The following is a 24,312-nucleotide window of genomic DNA, read 5'->3' as shown; positions in this document are numbered from 1 at the left end:
ACAGTATATAATACACTACATACAATATATATTCACTATTATAGTCACTATTCATATTTATATATATAACACTGCTGCTAGTTCTCATCCTCGCACGGACGTCCCAAGCAAAAATTGCGGTGGGGAGCTGGATTTCAAACTACATTCTGGTCATTTAAATAAATATTTCAAATATCTAATAGGTTTACAATGTAACGGGGAGTAGGAGCTTTTAAACTACTCGTAACTGGGTTTTTATATAATATTAAATCAAGGAAAATGACACACAACAAATCAATTCCCCGAATCTGCAACCTGTATGAGATTTTAACAGCTTAAAAGGTGAAGCTGCTGCTCTGGTGTCACGTTGATTGGTCAGGAGCAGGACGCACGGCCCCTTTCTGGTCTCTGATTAGTGGGGTTGCGCTGTCTCTCAAACTGCCCGCAGCAGTACCTTGCACAGCTGCAAAAAAGATTAGACAGAACCGACCTTCCCTTATGGGCGGGGTATATTCTTTATAGCATTAGCGGTTAGTTTATCAGTGTTACCTGCAACTTGATGTTTACTAACCATGCGTCCATTATTTTAAAGAAACCAAGCTGCATTTTACAGTAAACATGGATTGAGCTGAGCGCTAGTCTATTGATTGATATTGTTCTCTCTGCCTGCCATTTGCACACATTATTATCTTCATACATACAGCGGGTTGTTTGTCTCAGTTGCCAGGACTGTCTTGCTATTCTGCGGGCTGGGGATTGCAGTGCGGCCCCTGGCTGCGAACGAAATCTCTCCATCACACCAGGATCCTCCTGCTTTTTAGATTATCATGTTTATTTTATAAAGATGGCGGTGTGGGGGACCCTGTAAACTAAATGACTGTCAGAAATATCGCCTCCATTTGTAACATGGTAAGTAAACTGTTATGCAGACGGGGCAATCCTTATGCACTGGAATGTCAGGAAAGCTGATCGGATAGAGATGGTGGTCGCTTCGCTTAATGTTACGGGACATCATCATATAAGTGATGCGAATGAAAAATGAAAAATAACAACGCACAGGCCGTAAGAAATGTTGATATTCAATTGCATTTTTTGTGTGACGCTCCAAATGACTATTTATTCATAGGCACTCAGTAAACAATTATTACGCGTTTTTCTTGTTTTGATTTTTAACTTGCATTCCTGTTTTTATAAAGTAACGTTTTGTCGTCAATTTACCGTTCAAGTGATTTTAATAGTATTGTTGAACTTCAGTTAACTGTGTAGGTAAAAAAAAAAAAAAATGTTAATCTGTACTTGCACTGAGCAAACTCGCAGAAGTCTTCAACCCCTTTCACACTGGCGCTCCTACCCAGGTCACAGTTCTGCTTAGTGTGAAACCATGTGCCTACCTGGGTTAGCAGCGACCCGCCTCAGGATGTGGAACTACAGGCTTTGAACGGGTGGATCATGACAAATGCATGATGGGCATTCCTAAGTGGAAGAAGTAACAAACAGCCACAGTTGTGTGAAGGTTTCACTTTGGCAAAGAACATTTCTCTTTATTATATTTAGCTATATTTTTGTTGATTGAGACACAGCATGAGCCAGATTGCAGCAGGGATGAAGAAACATTTGCTCTAATCAACATTTGCCGTGACAAATCCAGAGAAGCTTGGATGGAAGCGTCTGTAACAAGCTGTTTCTTACACTACATACACGCATTTACTTGCTACTGTCACCCAGTTTGACTGCTTCTTCAAACAGCAGTGGAAATTGCATTGCTGGCCTGCGTGACCCCCGTGTAGGGCATGCCAGTGTGAAAGGGGCTTTAGGTTTCAGAACCACCTTCACCTTCAGATGATCAGATGTTTGAGCATGAAAAACACCTATAACAGTAAACCTACAGACTCAAATGAGACCTATTCAAGAGCTGGTAAGTGCAGATTTAGCAGGTGCCTCATTTTTACAAATTTCTGGCACCTGGTAATTTTAAAGTTTGAATATCCCTGCTCATTCCTCATTCAGACCCTGTTCAGACCAAAAGCCCCACCATTGCAGAAACCCATTTATTGGTTAAAGTAATAATAATAAAAAAAGTCCCATCTGCTTTGGTTGTAAATGGATGATACTTGTGGTTCTACTCCACTTGTGAGTCGACTACTTGTGATTATAGACTCCTGTTAATAATACATTCTTGTTTTACAATTTACATATTCAGGAAGTGTACTCTGACCTCAAACAAACACGAAACAAGAAACTGAGTCCTGTTATTATATTGAGTTGAGTTTCAAGTAATGTTTAAAACCATTAAAATAAGAAATGTGAAGGTGGAAGTGGGAGAGATGGTTCAGAAAAATTGCCACAAGTAATGAAAGACCCAATTGTCCTCTCAGAATGTTTGAATGTTAAGTTGATTTTTATGAACAAATTGACCCAGTGTTTTTGTGCTTTTGGACACGCGTCAAGTCCGAGTAAGACAAAGCTAATTTCTGGCAATTTCTTGGCAAGTTTTCAAGCAGGTTGCTCAAATCAAGAGTTTTCTAGATATTTGGTTTTAACTATTCATATGGTGAAAATTGCTTGTCACCTACAAACCTTTGCCACATTAATTGCTAGAAAAAGCTCTGTGATGTTACACAGGCTTAACAATCACAACCATATTATTCAAGCATTATCATCTTTCATCAGGGAAAAGCAGTGTATTTCTGAGCTGTTGACATTTGTATATTATTATACTAGTGCTTCAGTCCTCAGTAGTGCTCCATTGAGTTAAGAGACAAACTCTGTAGAAACATAATAGAACACTGTTAATTTCCAGAGACTCTTGGAGAAAAAAAAATACATACATTTCAAACAATATCTTCCTACAGATAAACACAAAATAATTCTGTTTCGGATATGGTAGATTTCCTGTTCTTGCGGAGTTGTGTAACAAGCAGATATGAATAAGTAATGCTTGTAGTTATCTGATTTGGCCAAGTATACAGTGTAGTATAAATTATTTTGCAAACTTGAAATATGTAATAATGAGAAAATTAAAAGTTTGTATCCTCAGTTTATCTGCGTCAGTCACTGTAATACATTAAGGGGGAAAATGATCTTAAATCAGTTTCAGTTAGTAGGGGAAAAAAGCGTATCAGTGAATATCTTTTAGAACGAGTGTCTTCCACATAAAATATTAACTTGAAAAATAAAAATGCCTATACAAGCTGTCATCCAGACTGCACAAGCATAGACCAGGTTACACACATTGAGAGAATATTTATAAAATGTATATAAAACTAACAGTCTGTCTCATTGCAATATACTCAAATGCTGCATGAAAGATCTAAAAAGGATAGACTTGCATGTTTCTTCCATTTAAAATTATATATATATATATATATATATATATATATGTGTGTGTGTGTGTGTGTGTGTGTGTGTGTGTATATATATATATATATATATATATATATATATATATATATATATATATATATATATATATATATGATATATATATATATATACATACATACATACAGTGCCTATAGAAAGTCTACACCCTCTTGAACTTTTTTCACATTTTGTTGTGTCAGTGCCTCAGAGTTTCATGCATTTAAATGAGGATTTTTTCCCACTTATCTACACACTGTACTCCACACTGTTAAGGAGAAAATAAATTATAGTTAATACTTGCTGGAAGCACCTTTGGCAGCAATTACAGCTGTGAGTCTGTTGGGATAGGTCTCTAGGTCTTGGGGAGCGTTGATTTTGATTGGATTCAGGTCGGGGCTCTGACTGGGCCACTCAAGGATATTTACCTTTTTGTTCCTTAGCCACTCCAGTGTAGCTTTGGCTGTGTGCTTTGGGTCATTGTCATGCTGAAAAGAGAACTTCAATCCCAGTTTCATTTTTCTTGCAGAGGGCAGTAGGTTTTCCTACCCAGGACTGCTTTGTACTTTGCTCCATTCATTTTCCCTTCTATCCTACAAGTGCCCCAGTCCCTGCCGATGAGAAACATCCCCATAACTTGATGCTGCCACCACCATGCTTTACAGTAGGGATGGTGTTTTTTGGATGATGCGCTGTATTGTTTTTGGCCAAACATAATAAAGCCTGTAGCTCTTGCAAAATTTCGTCAGCCTCTTGGTAGCTTTTCTGATCAGTCTCCGTCTTGCTCAGTCATCTAGTTTGGAGGGACGGCCTGATCTAGGCAGGGTCTTGGCGGTGCCATATACCTTCCACTTCTTAATAATCATCTTGACTGTGCTCCAAGGGATATTCAAGGCCTTTTGATATATATATGTTTTTTATACCCATCCCCTGATCTGTGCGTTTCAACAACTTTGTCCCAGAGTTCTTTTGAAAGCACCTTGGTGCTCATGGTTGAGTCTTTGCTTTGAAATGCACTACCCAGCAGAGGGAACCTACAGGAACTGCTGAATTTATCCTGGAATGATGTGACTCTCTACAATTTAACACAGGTGGAGGCCACTTAACTTGGTGTGCGATTTTGAAGACGATTGGTTACACCTGAGCTAATTTTAGGATTGTTATTACAAGGGAGGTGGACACTTATCCAACCAAGCTATTTCAGTTTTTATTTTTAATTAACTTTCTACAAATTTCTAGAATATTTTTTTCACTTGGAAGTTGTGGGGTAGGATGTGTAGATAAATGAAAAAAAGAAAAATATAATGAATTTTAATTTCAGGCTATAAGGCAACAAAAGGTGAACAATTTGAAAGGGGGTGTAGACTTTCTATAGGCACTGTGTGTGTGTGTGTGTGTGTGTGTGTGTGTGTGTGTGTGTGTGTGTGTGTGTATATATATATATATATATATATATATATATATATATATATATATATATATATATATATATATATATATATATATATATATATATATATATATATATATATATAATATAAAATTTGCCCAAACAAACACCACAGCATTTTTTCTGTGGGCTATGCAACAATAAAACAATGGCTTGTGTCTGCCAATACATTTTTATATGACACTATGGTACTTGGCAATATAGAAACACTAAATTGTATACATACTGGTACTGTAGTCACTTCAAGATAATTGTGCCAAAAGTGCTTTTTAGATTTTGGGGGTGCAGTGTAATTTCAATTTTAGTCTGGATAATATAATAATGTTTTTGCAAAATGCCATTTATTTGACAGTACAGTATAAGCAAAGCCACACTTAAGCACTGGATTTTTTTTTTTTTTATTTTTTTTTTTTTAATTTAGTCGTTGCCAATTTTATTTTTTTATTTTCTCCCAATTTGAAATGGCCAATTATTATTTATTTATGCTTGGCTCACCGCTACCACCCCTGTGCTGTCTCGGGAGCATGTGCTGTCAGCCGACTGCTTCTTTGCACACTGTGGATTCACCATGCAGCCACCCAGGAGCTACAGCGTAGGAGGACAATGCAGCTCCCGGGCAGCTAACAAGCAAGCCCACAGGCACCCGAAAAGACTACAGGGGTCGCTGGTGCGCGGTGACCTGAGGACACCCTGACCGACCTAGACCCCCCCCCCCCCAGCGATGCTCAGCCAGTGGAGCGCCACCTCCTGGGAACTCCCATCCATGGTCAGCTGTGGAATAGCCCAGGCTCGAACCGGCGAAGTCCAGGCTATAGGGCGCATCCTGCACTTAAGTATAAAAATATTGCAAACTTCGGGAGGCTACTTGCTGATGACCGTGGTAATTTTATTATCCTCAAGAAGGGACAGACTGGAAATGCTTGTATGTAAAGTATGTCACACTTGCATTTGCTGTTGGTGTCATAGAAGTCAGGTGTGCAACCAGAGCTTTTTCTAATCTCATAGTGGTACCAGATATATTTTTTGCTGTAACGTGTTTCTTTCAGTAGAGACTTGCACAGCAAACTTGTAGTATGTGGTTGACAAATATGGAATTGTTTCAGAAGCTGTAACTACTACAGATGTTCTCAGATTCTAGATAAGTGACCAACTTGAATATACATTTTGGCTTATTGGTTATGCAAAGAAGGTTTGTTTGGGAATCTTCTGCATGAATTACAATTTTGCATAATATAGGCTGCTGAATATCACCAAGTAGCTAGACTACCCAAGTATTATTATTTTAGGCTTCATTTGACTTTGAAATATATATGGTGCAAAGACCCACCTAAAACAAGTAATACTTAACATGCTATACCACATGTAGACATAATGGGCGATCTACAAAACAGAGGGCTTGCTTGAATTATAAATGAGGTTAATGGTACCACAGTGTTAGAATGTCAAATGTGAAGAGTGGCACTGATTGACTACATCTTCCTTTCTTTGCAGTAAGTTACTGGATTCAGTGTGAATCCATGAATATACGCCAAAAATATTCCCAATACAAATCCTGTTGGTGCTTTTTACTCAGTTCTTGCTATATGATATTGAAAGTGTTCACAAAATAAAGTTTTTAAATTTTTTTTTATTTATTATTATTTTATTTATTTATTACCAACTGACATGCATCCATTGATATTACATTTTTCAAGCGGCATTCTTGCTTTGCACATGTTCTTCTTTTGTTTGTTTTATACACATCCTGCTAATTCAATTTCTGTCCGAAGGGGATTTTATTTTATTTTTGTCTTGTTTTACACTTCGCTTGAAAGAAGAAGAAGAATGATCTGCTCTTGACATATATAGTTCTGTTGCTAGGGATATATCTGTTACCGGAAGCACCCTGTTTGGTGATTGGCTTGACAGAGAGATCTTCAGCCCTCCTAGATTGGTAGTTGGTTGAAGCAATGCAGTGACATTCCAACTGGAGAGAGTGAAAACAAATTGCATATTGGAAATATGTGTGCGATAAGGACTTATGCTTGAAGAGCTAATTCAGTATAAACGTTGGATTCTGTTTGGTTGAATCCATCTTTCTCTGCTAATGAGCTTCAATGCTGGAAGTGATATTCAATTGTTTGTTATAGATTGCTGTACAAAAGTGAAATTAGATTATACCCTGTGGCATTGTTACGCATTGTTCCCGCACTGAAGCAGGCAGACAGCCAGGTGAGAGCCGGAATGGAGATACGGAGACACAGAAGTGCAGTGAAAAACGCCACCACGGCAACGCTCATTATTTATTAACACATGAACAAAAAAAAAAAAACCAATAATGTCATGTGATGCTACCAGCAATGGTAGCGCACAGAGGATGGTACAAGACTGTAAAAACAATAAAATAAAAAGGAGTACAACAAACTCTAATCAAAAGGTGCCGGGAAAATGGCAGGCCTTGCAGCAGCCCCAATCACAGTGATCGCTATGTTTTTATACTGATGCTCCGCTGAGACACGACCACCCGCCTGCTGGAACAGACGCAGACGGGTAATCGTCCCCAGCAGAGCGCCACAGCAGCTAAACAATTAATTTAAAAAATCTATTAACCCAAAAACTTACAATAAACTACATATTTCATATGTGCAGGGCTTCTGCCCTGCCACATACCCCCATACACTTTACTGTGAATGGGTTTTAACATTGTAATTACTAGTACCTTGTAGTCTGAAAGACTTCATTGTGTTTTCTTACAGGGCACCAATGCCTCTGCTCTGGAAAAAGACATTGGTCAAGAGCAGTTCCCAATCAATGAACACTACTTTGGATTGGTTAATGTAAGTGACCTCATTATTTCAAAGATGAAATATATTTAACTTACACTGTTTGTTATTTAGCTAGTGCTGGTAGAGTAATAGTTTTTTAGCAGTACAAAATCAGTGGGTTAACTTAAATTAAGCAATAAAATGTAAACTTATTGTGAACAAACCTATTTAAAATATGCTTTGAATCTTAAATATCCAATTTTAAATCTGTTAATTGTTATGCTTCACTATGTAAAAAAAGTCAGTGACTGCAATAACCCAAAACAGTGACCCTTACTGTATCTCCATAGAAGTCTAGAGGCAGCCTGTTATATACAGCCCTCCCCTTGTGCCTATTTAATTGTGTGCATATATTATTATTATTATTATTATTATTATTATTATTATTATTATTATTATTATTGTGTGTGTGGGACAGACGAAAGCCATCCGACAATATTAATTATTATTATAGAGACTGTAGAAAAGATGGTCTCATAAAGGGTTCTGGTGGGGATGGGGTTGAATCCCCATCCCTATAAAGCCTGTGGGAATGTGGCTGGAGCCTTAATAATGTAACTATTTAAAGGATAATTAAGGCTCCAGCCAAAGTATACCAGTCAGGCCATCTGTGACGAGGGGGGGTGGGTTCCCAAATATCTTTTTGCTTCTAAATGCAAATCTATGGGGCAAAGTAAAGGACGCTACAGTGGTGTAGATTTCAAATGCTAGTCCCAAAAACTTGCTGAAGTATTAATAAGTAACACTAATGAGGTACTGTAATTCTGTCTGGTGTGGTGTTTGTATTTTGTGCGGTTTGTAGTTTCATTTTTTGTTGGTGCTCAGCTTTAAGACATCTGCAAAATAATAAAAGGAATAAAAGTGCACTTCTGTTTGGCACCAATTATTAGCGTTCTTTTGAGACTGGACCAAATTTTCAACTCAGTGGCCATGGTGTGGTGGCTGTTCCAAACATAACTTCCCACACACTGTTTCAGAAAAGTACATGCAGAGCCGTGCCAGATAGGATACAACTATAGACCACCATCAGCTTCAAAATATGTTTGTCTGGGACACAAACCTGAGATTAGTTAGCGTCTATTTGCTGCTATGAACTCAAATTCGCGAAATAGAAAAGCATACAACACTGACTGCCGTGACTGACAATATTTTATCTTTTTTCAGAATTTTTATTGTTATTTCTTTTTTTCTGTGACAGTTTGGCAACACGTGCTACTGTAACTCGGTGTTGCAGGCGCTGTACTTCTGTCGGCCATTCCGGGAGAATGTGCTGGCATACAAGGCCCAGCAGAAGAAGAAAGAGAACCTGCTCACGTGCCTGGCTGACCTGTTTCACAGCATCACCACGCAGAAGAAGAAGGTCGGGGTGATTCCTCCCAAGAAATTCATTTCCAGGTTACGGAAAGAGAATGGTGGGTGTCGAGCACTACAGGATCGCTCTACTTTTACATTTAACAAGTAATTGTTTTTTTAATGAGTGAGAGAAATATTGTCAGGCACATTTATTAAGTATGTTTGCTGTCTAGGGTATAATTGTTCCACCACAGATACACATATTTAAATAAAAATAACTTATTTACAAAGAGTCAAGGGTTATTAAGCAGTTGTGAACATTTTAAAACATGTGACATATTGTTCAATTTAATACTAACTTTTATGCCTTGGGTTCATCTAAAAGTTTGATAGTTTATTGGAAAGTTTTAGTTATATATATATATATATATATATATATATATATATATATATATATATATATATATATATATATATATATATATATATATATACACACATACACACACACAGTACTGTGCAAAAGTTTTAGGCAGGTGTGAAAAAATGCTGTAAAATAAGAATGCTTTCAAAAATAGTCATGTTAATAGTTTATATTTATCAGTTAACAAAATGCAAAGTGAGTGAACAGAAGAAAAATCTACATCAAATCCATATTTGGTGTGACCACCCTTTGCCTTCAAAACAGCATCAATTCTTCTAGGTACACTTGCACAAAGTCAGGGATTTTGTAGGCATATAGTCAGGTGTATGATTAAACAACTGTACCAAACAGGTGCTAGTGATCATCAATTCAATATGTAGGTTGACTGATACGCCATGGCAAGACTGAACACAGCAACAAGACACAAGGTAGTTATACTGCATCAGCAAGGTCTCTCCAAGGCAGAAATTTCAAGGCAGACAGGGGTTTCCAGATGTGCTGTCTAAGCTCTTTTGAAGAAGTACAAAGAAACGGGCAACGTTGAGGACCTTAGACGCAGTGGTCGGCCAAGGAAACTTACTGCAGCAGATGAAAGACACATCATGCTTACTTCCCTTCACAATCGGAAGATGGCCAGCAATGCCATCAGCTCAGAATTGGCAGAAAACAGTGGGACCCTGGTACACCCATCTACTGTCCAGAGAAGTCTGGTCAGATGTGGCCTTCATGGAAGACCTGCGGCCAAAAAGCCATACATCCGACATGGAAACAAGGCCAAGCGATTCAACTATGCACGAAAGCACAGGAACTGGGGTGCAGAAAAAATGGCAGCAGGTGCTCTGGACTGATGAGTCAAAATTTGAAATATTTGGCTGTAGCAGAAGGCAGTTTGTTCACGGAAGGGCTGGAGAGCGTTACACGAATGAGTGTCTGCAGGCAACAGTGAAGCATGGTGGAGGTTCCTTGCAAGTTTGGGGCTGCATTTCTGCAAATGGAGTTGGGGATTTGGTCAGAATTAATGGTCTCCTCAATGCTCACCACGCATCAGCGACCCCTGTGGCCAATAGGGCGCCTGTGGTTCTGCAGTGGAGCCTCCAGATCTATGTTGTCCTCCAGCACTTTAGGTCTGGTGGCCTTGATGTGGATCTGCAGTGCGAAAACTGACGGATAGGCAGGAGCATGTTTTGTAGGACATGTGCTCCAGCCTCTGTTCCCCGAGTCAGCGGGGGCGGGGGAGGTTGCAAGCGGTCAGCCGAGGATACAGATAATTGGGCACATTAAAATTGGGGAGAAAAACAGGAGTAACAATTTGGAAACGACTAAATTATTATTCTTTAAAAAAGAGATTTGTTTGATAAAGTAATTTTAACTTCAGATGCATTATAAATAGTTTTTCTGTCACAATGTACAAGTTTTTTCTCAGTACACGGGGATGCCATTTAGTGTTGACTTATCCAAGGTGTTGAGTTAAACACAGGTTCACATGAGCCATGCCATTAACATGCATTTAAGTAACAGAACTCACATGTTTACAGTATTTATAAGTTTATTTCTAGTTAAATGTCCTAATGTCCTAACAAATGTACATTATACAGAATTAACTAGGTGAACAAAAACAATGTCGGTTTCACACAGAAATCAAACATTATCGATTGTTTCGCATTCGAAAATACGTGCTTTGAAAGATCTGCTGACAAGTTTATCCTGAATAACCTGAGCTTTAAAGTCAATTGAACAAGAACCAATTGTTTGCTTCTCACTAATTGTGAACTAATACTGTAACCAGCTGCACTTGGTAGTTGTGAATGAATGAGGTCAGTCACGTGAAATTCACGTGTTAAGTTATCCACTAGTCTTTTTAATAGTTTTTATCCCTTCAGTACGAGTAATAAGTGTTGAGTTACTAGTAAAGCGTGGTGTCAAATTAAGAGGCAGTATGCATATATTTTATATGAAGAAAATCTGGGACCAAGACTCTGTTGAACTAAGCGAAGGTGTCTTATTGTCCACCAGTCAAGTTAACCGAGGTTGACTGTATATTAATTTTACTTCAGTTGTCAAGTGTTGCTGTTGCACGTTAGCAAAGAACCTCGTCCTCTTTGCATCTGTGTTGCACTTAGTTGTAAAATGGAGTAGCAGCAGGTCAGGCTAGCTTAGCAGACTGATTTATTGTTTACATCTGCCACTGGGATGAATGCTCTTTGAAATCGGAAGCAGGCTGTTATCAAACCTTCGGGCCTGTAGCAGGTTGGCTGGGTGGTGTGACGTCACCGACCAGGAAGATACACAGGCAGTCACAGTACTGGGGTAAGAACGCTTTCGGTGCTCGTAATATAATAAATCAAACAAAAAAAGACATACAAAAACCCACAAAACAAAAGGCGTGATGGCCAAAACAGACAGACAAAGCAAACACTGAACAAACAAGCATCGTGCAATTGCTTGTGTTTGATCATTTTTAGTTCTTACTTTTCTTTTGAGTACCACCTCTTTCAACGACCAACCTCGAGTGAGTGAAAGCCGCTTGTTTTTATATTGTGACAGAGGGATTAACTGGCTATCATACCTAGTTTATCCCTCGACCACATTCGGCACGGGGTTTCTCATACGCGTGGTCAACAGCCAGATTGTCATAATCACTCACTTCGGTCCACGCATTCTTATGATTTTATCTCGGTTGTGGCATTTTAACCCCATCCAAGCTGTAAAGCAATAATAACAATAAAACAATAATCAATCTTTTGAACTAATTTTGATGAATATGTGTGGCTATCTGTGACCTAGGTGTAATGTCTAGTTGGAGATGGCATTGTTGACTGCTGTCTAAACCGTGTCGGCTATTGAATATAAACAACAAACAAAGACAAAAAATCATTGTAAATTACATGAAAGCAATTAGCATATGCCTTTTATTAATTCTAGATTTATGTGGGCTTATTTAATTTCCCATTGTGTCAGTTTTGGCACAGCTTTGAAGTAATCTAGGACCACACATAAACAAATGTTTTCAACCATGGTGGCCTGGGAATGTTGTTGCATATTTTTGCAAGCAAACACAGATTTAATAAAATCCTTATAACTTTTGTTTTTATGTTTTTGTTTGGATGATGTATTGGAACAATAAACACTCAACAAAACCAAATGTTTAAGAAACCCTGTTTTTATATGCAAGATTAACACATAGTTATGTAGGTAATTAGATAAGTAAAGACAGGGGGGAACACATTCACCTGAACTATTTCAAAATTAAAGATTAATTTACAGTTTTTGAGGTCAACCATAATAAAACTAGTTTGGTAAGGATCATTGGGTATTTATACACTGTTTTTAATTCTAATGAAGGAAACATAAAATTTGGAGTTAATTGAGTAATACAATCTGTCTTGGATGGTTCACCATGATGTGTGTTTAGTAAACATGCATAGGCACTGTGCCATATCCGTGAGAATTACCCTGGTAATTCTGAATGAAATTTAAAATGAGGATAAAGAATTTTCAGGTGGAATTTTTGTTTAAAATATAGAAAATATACACCAGCAGGATAATCCATAATGTTTGCTGTAATTGACTGTGTGCATGCTGCTACACCTGAGTTCTCTCCCTTTTTGTTGTGTACATAAATACACAAAATGAGGTATCTCTCTTCCTTGCCCCTTGTATCATTTTGGAAAGGTTCTTCATTGGGTCCCTAGTCCTAGTCCTCTCGGTTCTCCCTATTGCAGATCTCTTTGATAACTACATGCAGCAGGACGCCCACGAGTTCCTGAACTACCTGCTGAACACAGTGGCAGACATCCTGCAGGAGGAGACGACCCAGGAAAAACAAAACGGGAAGCTGAAGAACGGCAGCACCACCATCGACGTGGAGGAGAGCAACACGATCGAACCCACCTGGGTGCACGACATCTTTCAGGGGACACTGACCAACGAGACACGGTGCCTGAACTGTGAAACAGTGAGTTCTTTAATAAACCCAGCTATATATGACTTGATGCTTTGTACTTCTTTGGCACATAAAGGAGAAGTGGCTTGGCCAAGTTCACAACCTAATCATGGGGCTGAGCACACGCCTTTTAGGGTAGAATGTATGTTTCACTTGATCACTTCACTCGTATGCCAGGAAAAAGTAATGCACCTTCAGAAAATTTACTTGGCAGCTGTATGCAATAGAAAAAGTGTGTGTTATGATTGTCATGACCAATGTGTGAAGGTCATAACATCAAAGTCAAATTTGCACAACCTTTTTGTGAAAAAAATCAAGTTGTTAGTGTAATAAAATCAGTCACAAACATGGGAAAACTTTTGAGTCCTTAAATGCAGAAATGCCAAGGTTAAAGCAACCATGACTTCAATTGAGTGAGTCTTGACAGGTCGGCCAGGGTGTCCTCGGCTCACTGCGCACCAGGGACCCTGTGTAAACTGGCTGGGTGCCTGCGGGCTTGCCTGTAAGTTGCCCAGAGCTGTGTGGTCCTCTGACACTGTTGCCGTAAGGTGGCTGCATGTCAGGTCTGCGAAGTGAAAAGAAGCGGATGGCTGATGGCACACGTTTTGGAGGACACGTTTGTCCGTCTTGGTGTGTTCCAAGTCAGCACGGGGGTGACATCGGTCAGCCGGGTTGAAATAAAAAAAGAATAATAGTTGGGCTTTCTAAATTAGGGAGAAAATGAGAAGAAATAATTTGGTGATTTTTCAAAATTTAAAAATAAATAATACCCCACTCTAGTTGCTTCATACCTGCATTTGACTGTTGAAAGGTATAGGAGTATTTATCAGAATAAAGTTTTTTCATTACAAATGAATTGGCTTTTTTTTTTTTCAATCAAAGACTTAATGTGTTTTTTTTTTTCTTTGAGCTGTGTAGTAACAGTAGATTTCTGTTGCTCCTTGTAGGTTAGCAGCAAAGATGAGGATTTCCTTGACCTTTCAGTTGATGTGGAGCAGAACACATCAATTACACATTGTCTGAGGTATGAAAAAATGACACTGGATCTGATTATGCTCTGGCTCCAGCGTGTTATGTTTTATTTTCTCTTCTGTTCCTCGTGTGAAAACTTCAGAGAACTTCTATTATTTATTTATTTTTTAAATCAAAGTTTTTAGTCTCTTCTATTTGGGGTTTGAAATGATGCCGTAATATCCATCACCCTCATTTATTTATGTTTGAATGTACAAGTTTAATTTAAAGTGATCTTTTTTTTTTTTTTTAATTATTTTTACAGGGATTTCAGCAACACAGAAACCCTATGTAGTGAATGCAAGTACTACTGTGAAATGTGCTGCAGTAAGCAGGAAGCACAGAAAAGGTCAGTCTGCTCCAGGACAAGAGGACCACTGTTGGGAGAAGCTTGACGATCAGAGAATGCTGTGCTTAAACAAACTGGGAAATAGTATGGTGGCTGTCAGACATCTCACCTTCAAGTATTACAGGCTATGGGAAGTTTATTTAAACAATGAACAAGTCTTTATATTGATGATGTTAATAATAATTAATGTGAACCTGATGAAGACGCTTTAGGTGTCGAAACACGTTTTTAAACAAATAAAGAGATTTTTTAGATCAGTAGAAATGAGCAGGAGTTAAGTATTGAATCCTTCTGAAGAAAAATGATAAGAGTGCGACTATGAATGTCCCTAAGGAAAAAAAAATCGTAAGCCATTAAAACTGAATGATTGGCTCAAAGATTTTTAAACTTTTGTATCACTGTAGACTATATACAGTACTGTGCAAAAGTTTTAGGCAGGTGTGAAAAAATGCTGTAAAGTAAGAATGCTTTCAAAAATAGACATGTTAATAGTTTATATTTATCAATTAACAAAATGCAAAGTGAGTGAACAGAAGAAAAATCTACATCAAATCAATATTTGGTGTGACCACCCTTTGCCTTCAAAACAGCATCAATTCTTCTAGGTACACTTGCACACAGTTGTTGAAGGAACTCGGCAGGTAGGTTGGCCCAAACATCTTGGAGAACTAACCACAGTTCTTCTGTGGATTTAGGCAGCCTCAGTTACTTCTCTCTCTTCATGTAATCCCAGACAGACTCGATGATGTTGAGATCAGGGCTCTGTGGGGGCCATACCATCACTTCCAGGACTCCTTGTTCTTCTTTACGCTGAAGATAGTTCTTAATGACTTTCGCTGTATGTTTGGGGTCGTTGTCATGCTGCAGAATACATTTGGGGCCAATCAGATGTCTCCCTGATGGTATTGCATGATGGATAAGTATCTGCCTGTACTTCTCAGCATTGAGGAGACCATTAATTCTGACCAAATCCCCAACTCCATTTGCAGAAATGCAGCCCCAAACTTGCAAGGAACCTCCACCATGCTTCACTGTTGCCTGCAGACACTCATTCGTGTACAGCTCTCCAGCCCTTCGGCGAACAAACTGCCTTCTGCTACAGCCAAATATTTCAAATTTTGACTCCTCAGTCCAGAGCACCTGCTGCCATTTTTCTGCACCCCAGTTCCTGTGTTTTTGTGCATAGTTGAGTCGCTTGGCCTTGTTTCCATGTCGGAGGTATGGCTTTTTGGCCGCAAGTCTTGTATGAAGGCCACTTCTGACCAGACTTCTCCGGACAGTAGATGGGTGTACCAGGGTCCCACTGTTTTCTGCCAATTCTGAGCTGATGGCATTGCTGGCCATCTTCCGTTTGCGAAGGGAAGTAAGCATGATGTGTCTTTCATCTGCTGCAGTAAGTTTCCTTGGCCGACCACTGCGTCTACGGTCCTCAACGTTGCCTGTTTCTTTGTGCTTCTTCAAAAGAGCTTGGACAGCACATCTGGAAACCCCTGTCTGCCTTGAAATTTCTGCTTGGGAGAGACCTTGCTGATGCAGTATAACTACCTTGTGTCTTGTTGCTGTGCTCAGTCTTGCCATGGTATATGACTTTTGACAGTAAACTGTCTTCAGGAACCTCACATTATTTGCTGAGTTTGGCTGTTCCTCACCCAGTTTTATTCCTCCTACACAGCTGTTTCTGTTTCAGTTAATGATTGTGTTTCAACCTACATATTGAATTGATGATCATTAGCACCTGTTTGGTATAATTGTTTAATCATATACCTGACTATATGCCTACAAAATCCCTGACTTTGTGCAAGTGTACCTAGAAGAATTGATGCTGTTTTGAAGGCAAAGGGTGGTCACACCAAATATGGATTTGATGTAGATTTTTCTTCTGTTCACTCACTTTGCATTTAGTTAATTGATAAATATAATATATTAACATGCATATTTTTGAAAGCATTCTTACTTTACAGCATTTTTTCACACCTGCCTAAAACTTTTGGACAGCACTGTGTGTGTGTGTGTGTGTGTGTGTGTGTGTGTGTGTGTGTGTGTGTGTGTGTGTGTGTGTGTGTGTGTGTGTGTGTGTGTGTGTGTGTGTGTGTGTGTGTGTGTGTGTGTGTGTGTGTGTGTGTGTGTGTGTGTGTGTGTGTGTGTGTGTGTGTGTGTGTGTGTGTGTATCTATATAATCCTTCTCAAATGGACAAATACTTTGTCTTAATATCTTGAAAAGCTATACCACTGTAGTGGTCAGAGAGAGAGAGAGAGAGAGAGAGAGAGAGAGAGAATTTGTTCATTTGCGTAGTCAGATTTTTGTCACCTTTTATAAACAGAAAAACTATACTGAATTATTTAGATAGTGCCTGCTGTAGTGTGGTGTTGGTGTGTATTTCAGTGGAGGAGTTACTCCTGACATGGCGTGTTTGTTTTTGCAATGGCACAGGATGCGAGTGAAGAAGCTGCCGATGATTCTGGCTCTGCACCTCAAGAGGTTCAAGTACATGGAGCAGCTGCAGCGATACACCAAGCTCTCGTACCGCGTGGTGTTTCCTCTGGAGTTACGCCTCTTCAACACGTCAAGCGATGCTGTCAGTTTGGATCGCATGTATGATCTAGTAGCTGTTGTTGTCCATTGTGGAAGGTATGCTGTTCTTAGCTGTTGAAAGTTTGAAAGCTCACATAGCGCTTGCCATATACAGAACAGTTCACAATAAAATCTGCCACAGCCAAATTCATGAACTAACTTTTCTTATTTGAGCTGAAGTCAAGCTTAAGCCACAAGTGAAATGGAGTTTCCTCAGCCCTTGGTACTCCACACAATCGGCTGTCTGTAATTGAAGTGCATTAGCCAATCTTTGTGAGGAAGGTTGCACGGTGTAGCCAGTGCTGCTGTCCCCCAGATTCCATAGGAACTTAATTAATAAACTGGCAAATCATAATGACATCTTAACAAAACAGTTGGTCAGTTTTAAAACACTAAACAGCCAACAACTTACTCCCTTTTCAGTTAGATTGTTGCAGACATTTGCCTTGTTATTTCTTGTAGAAACAGTTTCAGAGAACAAAAGGTAAATGAGGGTGAGGGAGGGGTGCTTGTCAGTTGTTTTGAGCTAAAGCAGTCCAGAGTAACAGAATCTTGAACTTTATATCTTTTTTTATTTTATTTTATATTTAGCAAACTTTTTTTTTTGTGTATAGTTTGAGGGTAGGAGTGTTTCTATGTTTCTGTCTACTCAGCAATACCAATGCCAAGTCCTGAAGTGTAGTCGGGAATGCGTTTGGCAGAACTGTATCTGGTTTGAGTTCTGAACTCATTCGGAGCAACGACAGCTTTTGCTGTTTAATAATTGTTTTCAAGTGAGTTTTAACAATATTCTAGAACAAATCAAGAATACCGTATATCAGTGGTGGCCAATACACCAAATACAACGATTCACCTGTATGCTGTGACCAACAATTTACCTGGATTTAACATAAGTGTCCAGTATGTAAGATAGCAATAATAAAACAACAAAAACTTAAACGCGCAATCAAAGCATTTTTTATATTAAGCTGTGGCAAAGTGGCAATCAGTAGCAGGTGTATAGTAGGTGCAGTGCTGGTGCAGTAATCACAAGAACAAACAAAGTATGAGTGAAATGGATTGTTTTCTTAGGTTTATAATCAACTCGCCTGATAACCAGCCAGTAAATAATAAAGAGCTTTGCAATACACAACAATGTGTATTGCGCAGTGAAAAACGGGGGTTGCAGTCCTGTCAATTATAAGCACAGTACTTTAACACACACAATTAGACACACACACGATCACAAAGTCCAAAGTGAGTGCTCTCAGTGCTTGTGGGGCGGTACAATATAATGTGTGCTATAGTGGTGAACAAATGGTGTTAACAATGTTAATGGTGACTGTAGTGCAGTGTTGGTCTTGATTTTGTGCTGGCCCTTGGCGACAGCTCCGGATTCGTGTTTAGCCGTCTAGTGATACAAACAAGACAATTACTAACAACACGAAAAGCAAACAAACACTCACAAGTACTTAAAGTTCGCTTTTCTCTCTGCGTCTTACACCAGTTCTTCCAGTTTATAACCCAACACGCTGTAACTAACATACCATAAAACTTCAAATAATTGCCAGGTCTGCAATACACGCCGGGTCTGCTGGCAAATACTGTAAATAAACACCGGGTCTCTGTTAAACGCTGGAGCTCTGTCATTGCCATTGAAGCTGAGGAAGATGAGAAGAATCTTGAGCGTAATAAGCTAATAAGTGACAAGTATGAAAGTGACTCTCTGGATTAATAAATAATAATAATAATAGAAAACATAATTTAAGGTAGGTCTACTTGTAATGCATATTTTTTTAATGCAGTTATTAAAAGTTTTTTGATAATTTTAAGCATGCTAAAAGTAGGCTAGATTCAAACCTCTTGTTATATTTTAACATGTTTTGTTGTATTAGCAATGTACAAGTTTGAGATTAAACAATACATTCTTTTTGATAATCATACTTATTGCTTTTGTTGTTTTTTTTAAACATTTTAGATTATTGTTATTGTTATTATTATTAATGGTAGGTCTTATTCAATTTTGAAATACAAATTCATACTTCTGCTTGTTCATATTCGAACGTTTTGCATAACTTATACTTGTTAACCAATGCATATATAAAAAGACTGCAATAATACTTTCACTTTATACTTGAGGGTGTGCAATACAATGCTATTTTGTTATAAAACAAAACTGTTACTTAGTTCCCACTGATACGTAACCTTTTAACAAAGTTGCTGGAATGTTTAAATTGAGTTACGATGTTGCTACAAGGTTGTGCGTTAGCAGCTTATCAATGACTGCATGAAGCATGTCAAGCTAGAGAGCTCATATAAATGCCAGTCTCCAATATGCACCAGGTCTGCTGGCAAATACTGTAAATAAACGGCAGAGGCATTTAATTGGCGTTTTACGGTAGCCCTTATTGATTCCCTGTTGTCTTTCATCTTCTGACATACCTTCTTTTGCTCATTTCAGTAAAGACGCCGACATATCTGAATTTTGTTCATTGCGGTTTTCTCTCATTCAGTTGTCAGTACTAGAACATATATGCTCAGACCTATACCAATCCATACATAATATATTAAAATTATGAATCACTTTAAGGGTTGATTTGGATTGAAGATAGATAGAAATCATAGGTAAGCAGGTGCTAGGCTGTCTGTTAGGGGGTGGTGTGGCTCATTTAATACTGGAATAGACAGGCACTTGGGTGGCAATACTTTTTCCATGGGGGCGTAGCTGGTATCTTATATATATCAGATCTAACCGGCATGATATTTATAATAAGATGCTTAATCTGTGTTTGCCCTGGATTTCATATAGAATATCCTGGGAAATTGCTTAGTGTAATCTTTCTTGCCTAACATACAGCATAACTCAGCACTTTATTGGATTAACTAATTCATGACAAAAAAAAAAGAAAGTTAATCATTTTCCTCTCCCGATGGCCAAGATATATATTTTTCAAATACCTTTAGTGGAAATCTAAATTGTCTTTAGCTTGGCTATTATACCACAGAAAACAATATAAAGCAATCCTGTTTTTTTTTTGTTTTTTTTCCACAAAAGGTCCGATAAAACCCACTGATCCGTAGTGAAAGCCATAGATAATCTAAGTCATAGTTTGTACCAGTCTTGCTTGTTAACCTACTCCGTGACAAAGCCTGTGTATTGAAAGGGCAGCTGAAATACTGCACATGTTCTCTTAATTGCAGGGAACACACAATGAATGCATCCACTTTCTCCAGTATCCATTTTTTCTTCCATTCTTTTGCAGCGGTCCTAACAGAGGGCACTACATTACCATAGTGAAAAGCCATGGGTTTTGGCTGTTGTTTGACGATGACATTGTAGAGGTTAGTATGACGAAGGTGCTGTACCTTGCTAATTTTCCTAATAGCCTTTGTGGTCTATTCAGTCAATCCAAATGGTGTGAGATCTAAATACTGAAGCCCTTTAAATAACATAGTATGGGCAACATCTTTTTACAGACTTGAAAGCACTACTGAGACTTGCATGCACTGTTGTATATTTGATGTTCATAACCTTGGTGCACACATGATCTCTGTGGCTGCGTTCAGATCCACCTCTGTTAAGAACAGTTGAATAGACCTCTGAGTCATATTTTCAAAGCGTTTAGTCTAGGTTTTAATTCACTCATAGTTAAAATGTCTGTCTGTTAAAATAAATAAATAAATAAATAAATGTAACCAAAAGCCAAGTTTTCTCAGGGAATTTGTTTCTCATTTTGTAAGTTTTATGATTTTTTTTTTTCTATTTTCAAAACAGGAGTGTCCATAAAAAATGGTAGCTTTGCCCATGTTATATCTGCATGTTGAAAGTGTCATCTGTCTTCATTGCACTCCATTCAGCAAATAAGAACTGGCTGTTCTTTTCACTCCAGTTTATACAGAAAAGATACGAAATGTTTAAACGGTCAAACATATTTGTGTACTCCTTCTGGATTTAAACCCTGTGTTAAAGGTGCCTGTTTTATAATATGGCTTTCTCTTCAGCCATGGATACAATCAAAACAGTCTTGCACAGTGTCTGTGGCACCCACTAAGTGTCGCAGCTGAAGCTAGCATGAAGCATTATAATTAGGGCTGTCACTCGATAAAAAATTTGATCGGTTCATTTATGGGCATTGGTTGATTAATCTGTAGATTAATCCGTCCACATTTTTAATAAAGGCTTGCATATTAATACTTCTAAATCAATAGAATCTAAAAAAAAAACACCCAATGGGAATTTGGTCTTTTTAAAGGCATTATTTTTCTTCTTTTTAGTAAATGCAACAAATTTTCACAGAACAACCATTCATTTGGGCCACTGTCGGTCACATACCTTAAAACACAAGACAGCTGAGCTACATTTACCATTACAGCTATTTACTTGGCTTCCTGTACTTCTCTTTTTTTAGTGCGTCTAGCAAAACCTGAGACACCGAAGAGATTAAGTTGTTCTGAATCTGTGGTCTATGACGAAATCTCTATGGTCACGGGTACATTCTTCTAGGGTTTTTGTGTGTAGGCATTTTTGTACATTTCGCCACAATTCTGTTTAAAATCCTGTTTCTTAACTAATGCAGCTTTAAATCCCGCTAAGCCTCCATCTCTTTAAATCTCACAAGAGGTGTCTCCAATAGAAATGTAAGAATGTGCTGTCCCTCCATAGTTGGGGCGGGTTTAAGGTATTCAGAGCTAATCAATGATAGATACAATCAGGAAGGTGGGACATTGCCCAGCAGCGCTGGGAAATTTATTTATTATTATTATTTTTGTAGTAGTTTTTTTTTTTAAAACGTATAAAGTATACGTGAATTGATTAACCATTTCCACAGTTTTTCTGGTGTTTCTTGGCTATTCACCAATTAATTTTTTTGTATCGGGGTGGGGGGTGTTTTATTGTGTTTTATCAGTTAAAACCGAAATCAGTTCAAATGAAAATCCCTAATTATAATACACTAAGAAATGTATACATTATACAGTGTCAACATATATAATTCTTCCATGAAATTTAATTATTGTTATGTAATTATTTGATTATAAACTGCATTTAGTTTCCTTATGTGTGCACTATTTATAGTAAGAATAGCTACAGAACAGGTTGGCAAGCAAGGAATAAGGGTGGTGGCAGGTGTGTGTGTGTGTGTGTGTGTGTGTGTGTGTGTGTGTGTGTATATATATATATATATATATATATATATATATATATATATATATATATATATATATATATATATATATATATATATGTGTGTGTGTCACATACACATGTATATATATATATATATATATATATATATATATAATCTTGCAAAGCAGGCAACATGTATACTGAATTGACAATAAGCGAATAAGAGCATTGACTTAATTTTGCCTTTTCTTTTTTGTTTTCACAGAAAATCGACGCCCAGGCTATTGAAGAGTTCTATGGTCTAACCTCTGACATTTCCAAAAACTCTGAGTCTGGATACATTTTATTTTACCAATCGAGAGAATAAATGAATAGATTAGTAGGCTAAAAATAAGGAAAGTTCACCGCCCTTCCCAATCCCTAATAAGAGCATATCTGACAATAGTGACAGTATTCACTAGCTGCAGATGGACTGCTGCACCAGTGAGTAATCAACGGCAGGATACCCATGCTTGGTATGATTCTCACATCTGAGGCATTATTTACATTAGCTAGAGCTTTAATCATGGAGTCACTTTATCTCTTCTGAGTTTAGGATCAATGAGAAAAGGTCAAGTTCATCCAATTTTGTAGGAATCTGTGTTACTAAAAAAAAAAGCACTTTCTTAAGATATAATGCTTTCAGATTAAAAGTAAACCTAGCCTTGCTGAAGAGGACTTGGCACACTTACCCAAATGTACATAGGTAGTGGTTTTAAAATAACTGGTACTCTGTAACATGTGTCGTGATTTTAGAACTAATACTAATCAACAAAAGTAAAGAAGCATATAGTTATTTCTGCTTTATTACATGAGTAAGTAAATAGTATAGAATCAAACTACCACCTTTTAAGTGAGGATGCCTAAGCAATTATTTTTTGTAATTGAGATATTGAGTGAAAAGCAAATAATACCAAAATTAACACAATCAAACTGTAACCTTTACCTGGTGCATTAAATTTTCTGTTCAGCGTGAATATAATATACACAAAATGTACTACCAAAAGTAAAGGTAAAAAGATTATTGATAGTGTTACTGAAATTTCTACAGACTTTCTGACATTCGAAAAACCACTGAAGTTAACATCCTACAAAGTTTTGCATGTAAGGTTAGTATGTTTAATGATGTAAAAACAGTAATATTTGTGCAGATGAGAAATTCAGTGTACTGTCCAGGATCTGTTTGACTGCCATGGTTCAATTTTGGTTTTTATAAGGGTTTAATAAATTGGATAATGCAATAAGGAGTAAGCTAGGTATTTGGTATTTTATAGTCCATAGTTCAAGGAAAATGTTCCCCTTCAGTTGGGGCCCCCACTTGCTAAATGTCTTTACTCTGGGGTTAATGTTTTTTGTTTTTCACAGCAATTATGTGACTGTTTAATAATCGCCCTCCTTGTGTGTGTGTAAAATAACTTAAAACTGTGAAACTGTGATAATCTGTATTCTTAATTCAATCCAATACATTTGTCAGTTTGTCAGCTAAATACAGTCAGCACTTGTGCCATTTTAATGCACTTACACATCACACACAATTTCCGACTCAGTCATCGGTTTTCTGGTACAAAGCCCATCTCTTCAATGTTACAATTTATTTGAATAGCCATTACAGCCCACATTTTTGTGTGTTTTTTTTTTTTTTTTTTCCTTGCGTGCCAAATCACTCTCTTTATTGTGCAGTTACACAGCGCTTCCTCTAATTTCACATGATGAAAATGCAGCAAAAACAAAGCGAACGAGACAAGCTACGGTATTGTAGAAGTTAATCATTAAACAGTTTTAGATGCTGCAGTGCTTTTTTTTTTTTTTTTAAATCTGTGATCTTTAGTGCTTTTGTGCATTTTCATTTGCAAGTGAACCGTGACATTAGGGCTTTGGATACTGTTTTAATTCTGGAAACTGGTGTTGTTTTTTAATCTTTTGTTAAATTGCATTGCCTTTTACATTTTACACAGTTCTGTGCATGGATAACATTTTTTATTTC

At 37.7% G+C, this 24,312-nt stretch overlaps 1 protein-coding gene across 1 annotated transcript; it reads left to right on the top strand.

Moving 5' to 3' along the window:
* Positions 1–468: 468 nt before the first annotated feature.
* Positions 469–23,960, top strand: LOC121298088 (ubiquitin carboxyl-terminal hydrolase 46). Its single transcript, XM_041224898.1, has 9 exons — positions 469–888; positions 7,525–7,605; positions 8,792–9,005; positions 13,033–13,265; positions 14,201–14,277; positions 14,530–14,613; positions 17,045–17,242; positions 20,428–20,506; positions 22,555–23,960. Exons 1-9 carry the CDS (start codon positions 853–855, stop codon positions 22,654–22,656), a joined length of 1,104 nt encoding a protein of 367 aa, XP_041080832.1. The 5' UTR covers positions 469–852; the 3' UTR covers positions 22,657–23,960.
* The last annotated feature ends 352 nt before the right edge of the window (positions 23,961–24,312 follow it).

The sequence above is a fragment of the Polyodon spathula genome, chromosome 2 (genome assembly GCF_017654505.1).
Source record: "Polyodon spathula isolate WHYD16114869_AA chromosome 2, ASM1765450v1, whole genome shotgun sequence".
Classification (NCBI taxonomy): Eukaryota; Metazoa; Chordata; class Actinopteri; order Acipenseriformes; family Polyodontidae; genus Polyodon; species Polyodon spathula.
The sequence above is the reverse complement of the archived record's forward strand: the minus strand, read 5'-3'. Positions and strand labels throughout refer to the sequence as shown.

Coding starts and splice junctions, on each gene's coding strand:
- LOC121298088 (XM_041224898.1), top strand. CDS start 853: ATGACTGTCAGAAATATCGCCTCCATTTGTAACATG. Junction 13,266..14,200: donor GGTGCCTGAACTGTGAAACA/GTGAGTTCTTTA, acceptor TGCTCCTTGTAG/GTTAGCAGCAAAGATGAGGA. Junction 17,243..20,427: donor GTTGTTGTCCATTGTGGAAG/GTATGCTGTTCT, acceptor ATTCTTTTGCAG/CGGTCCTAACAGAGGGCACT.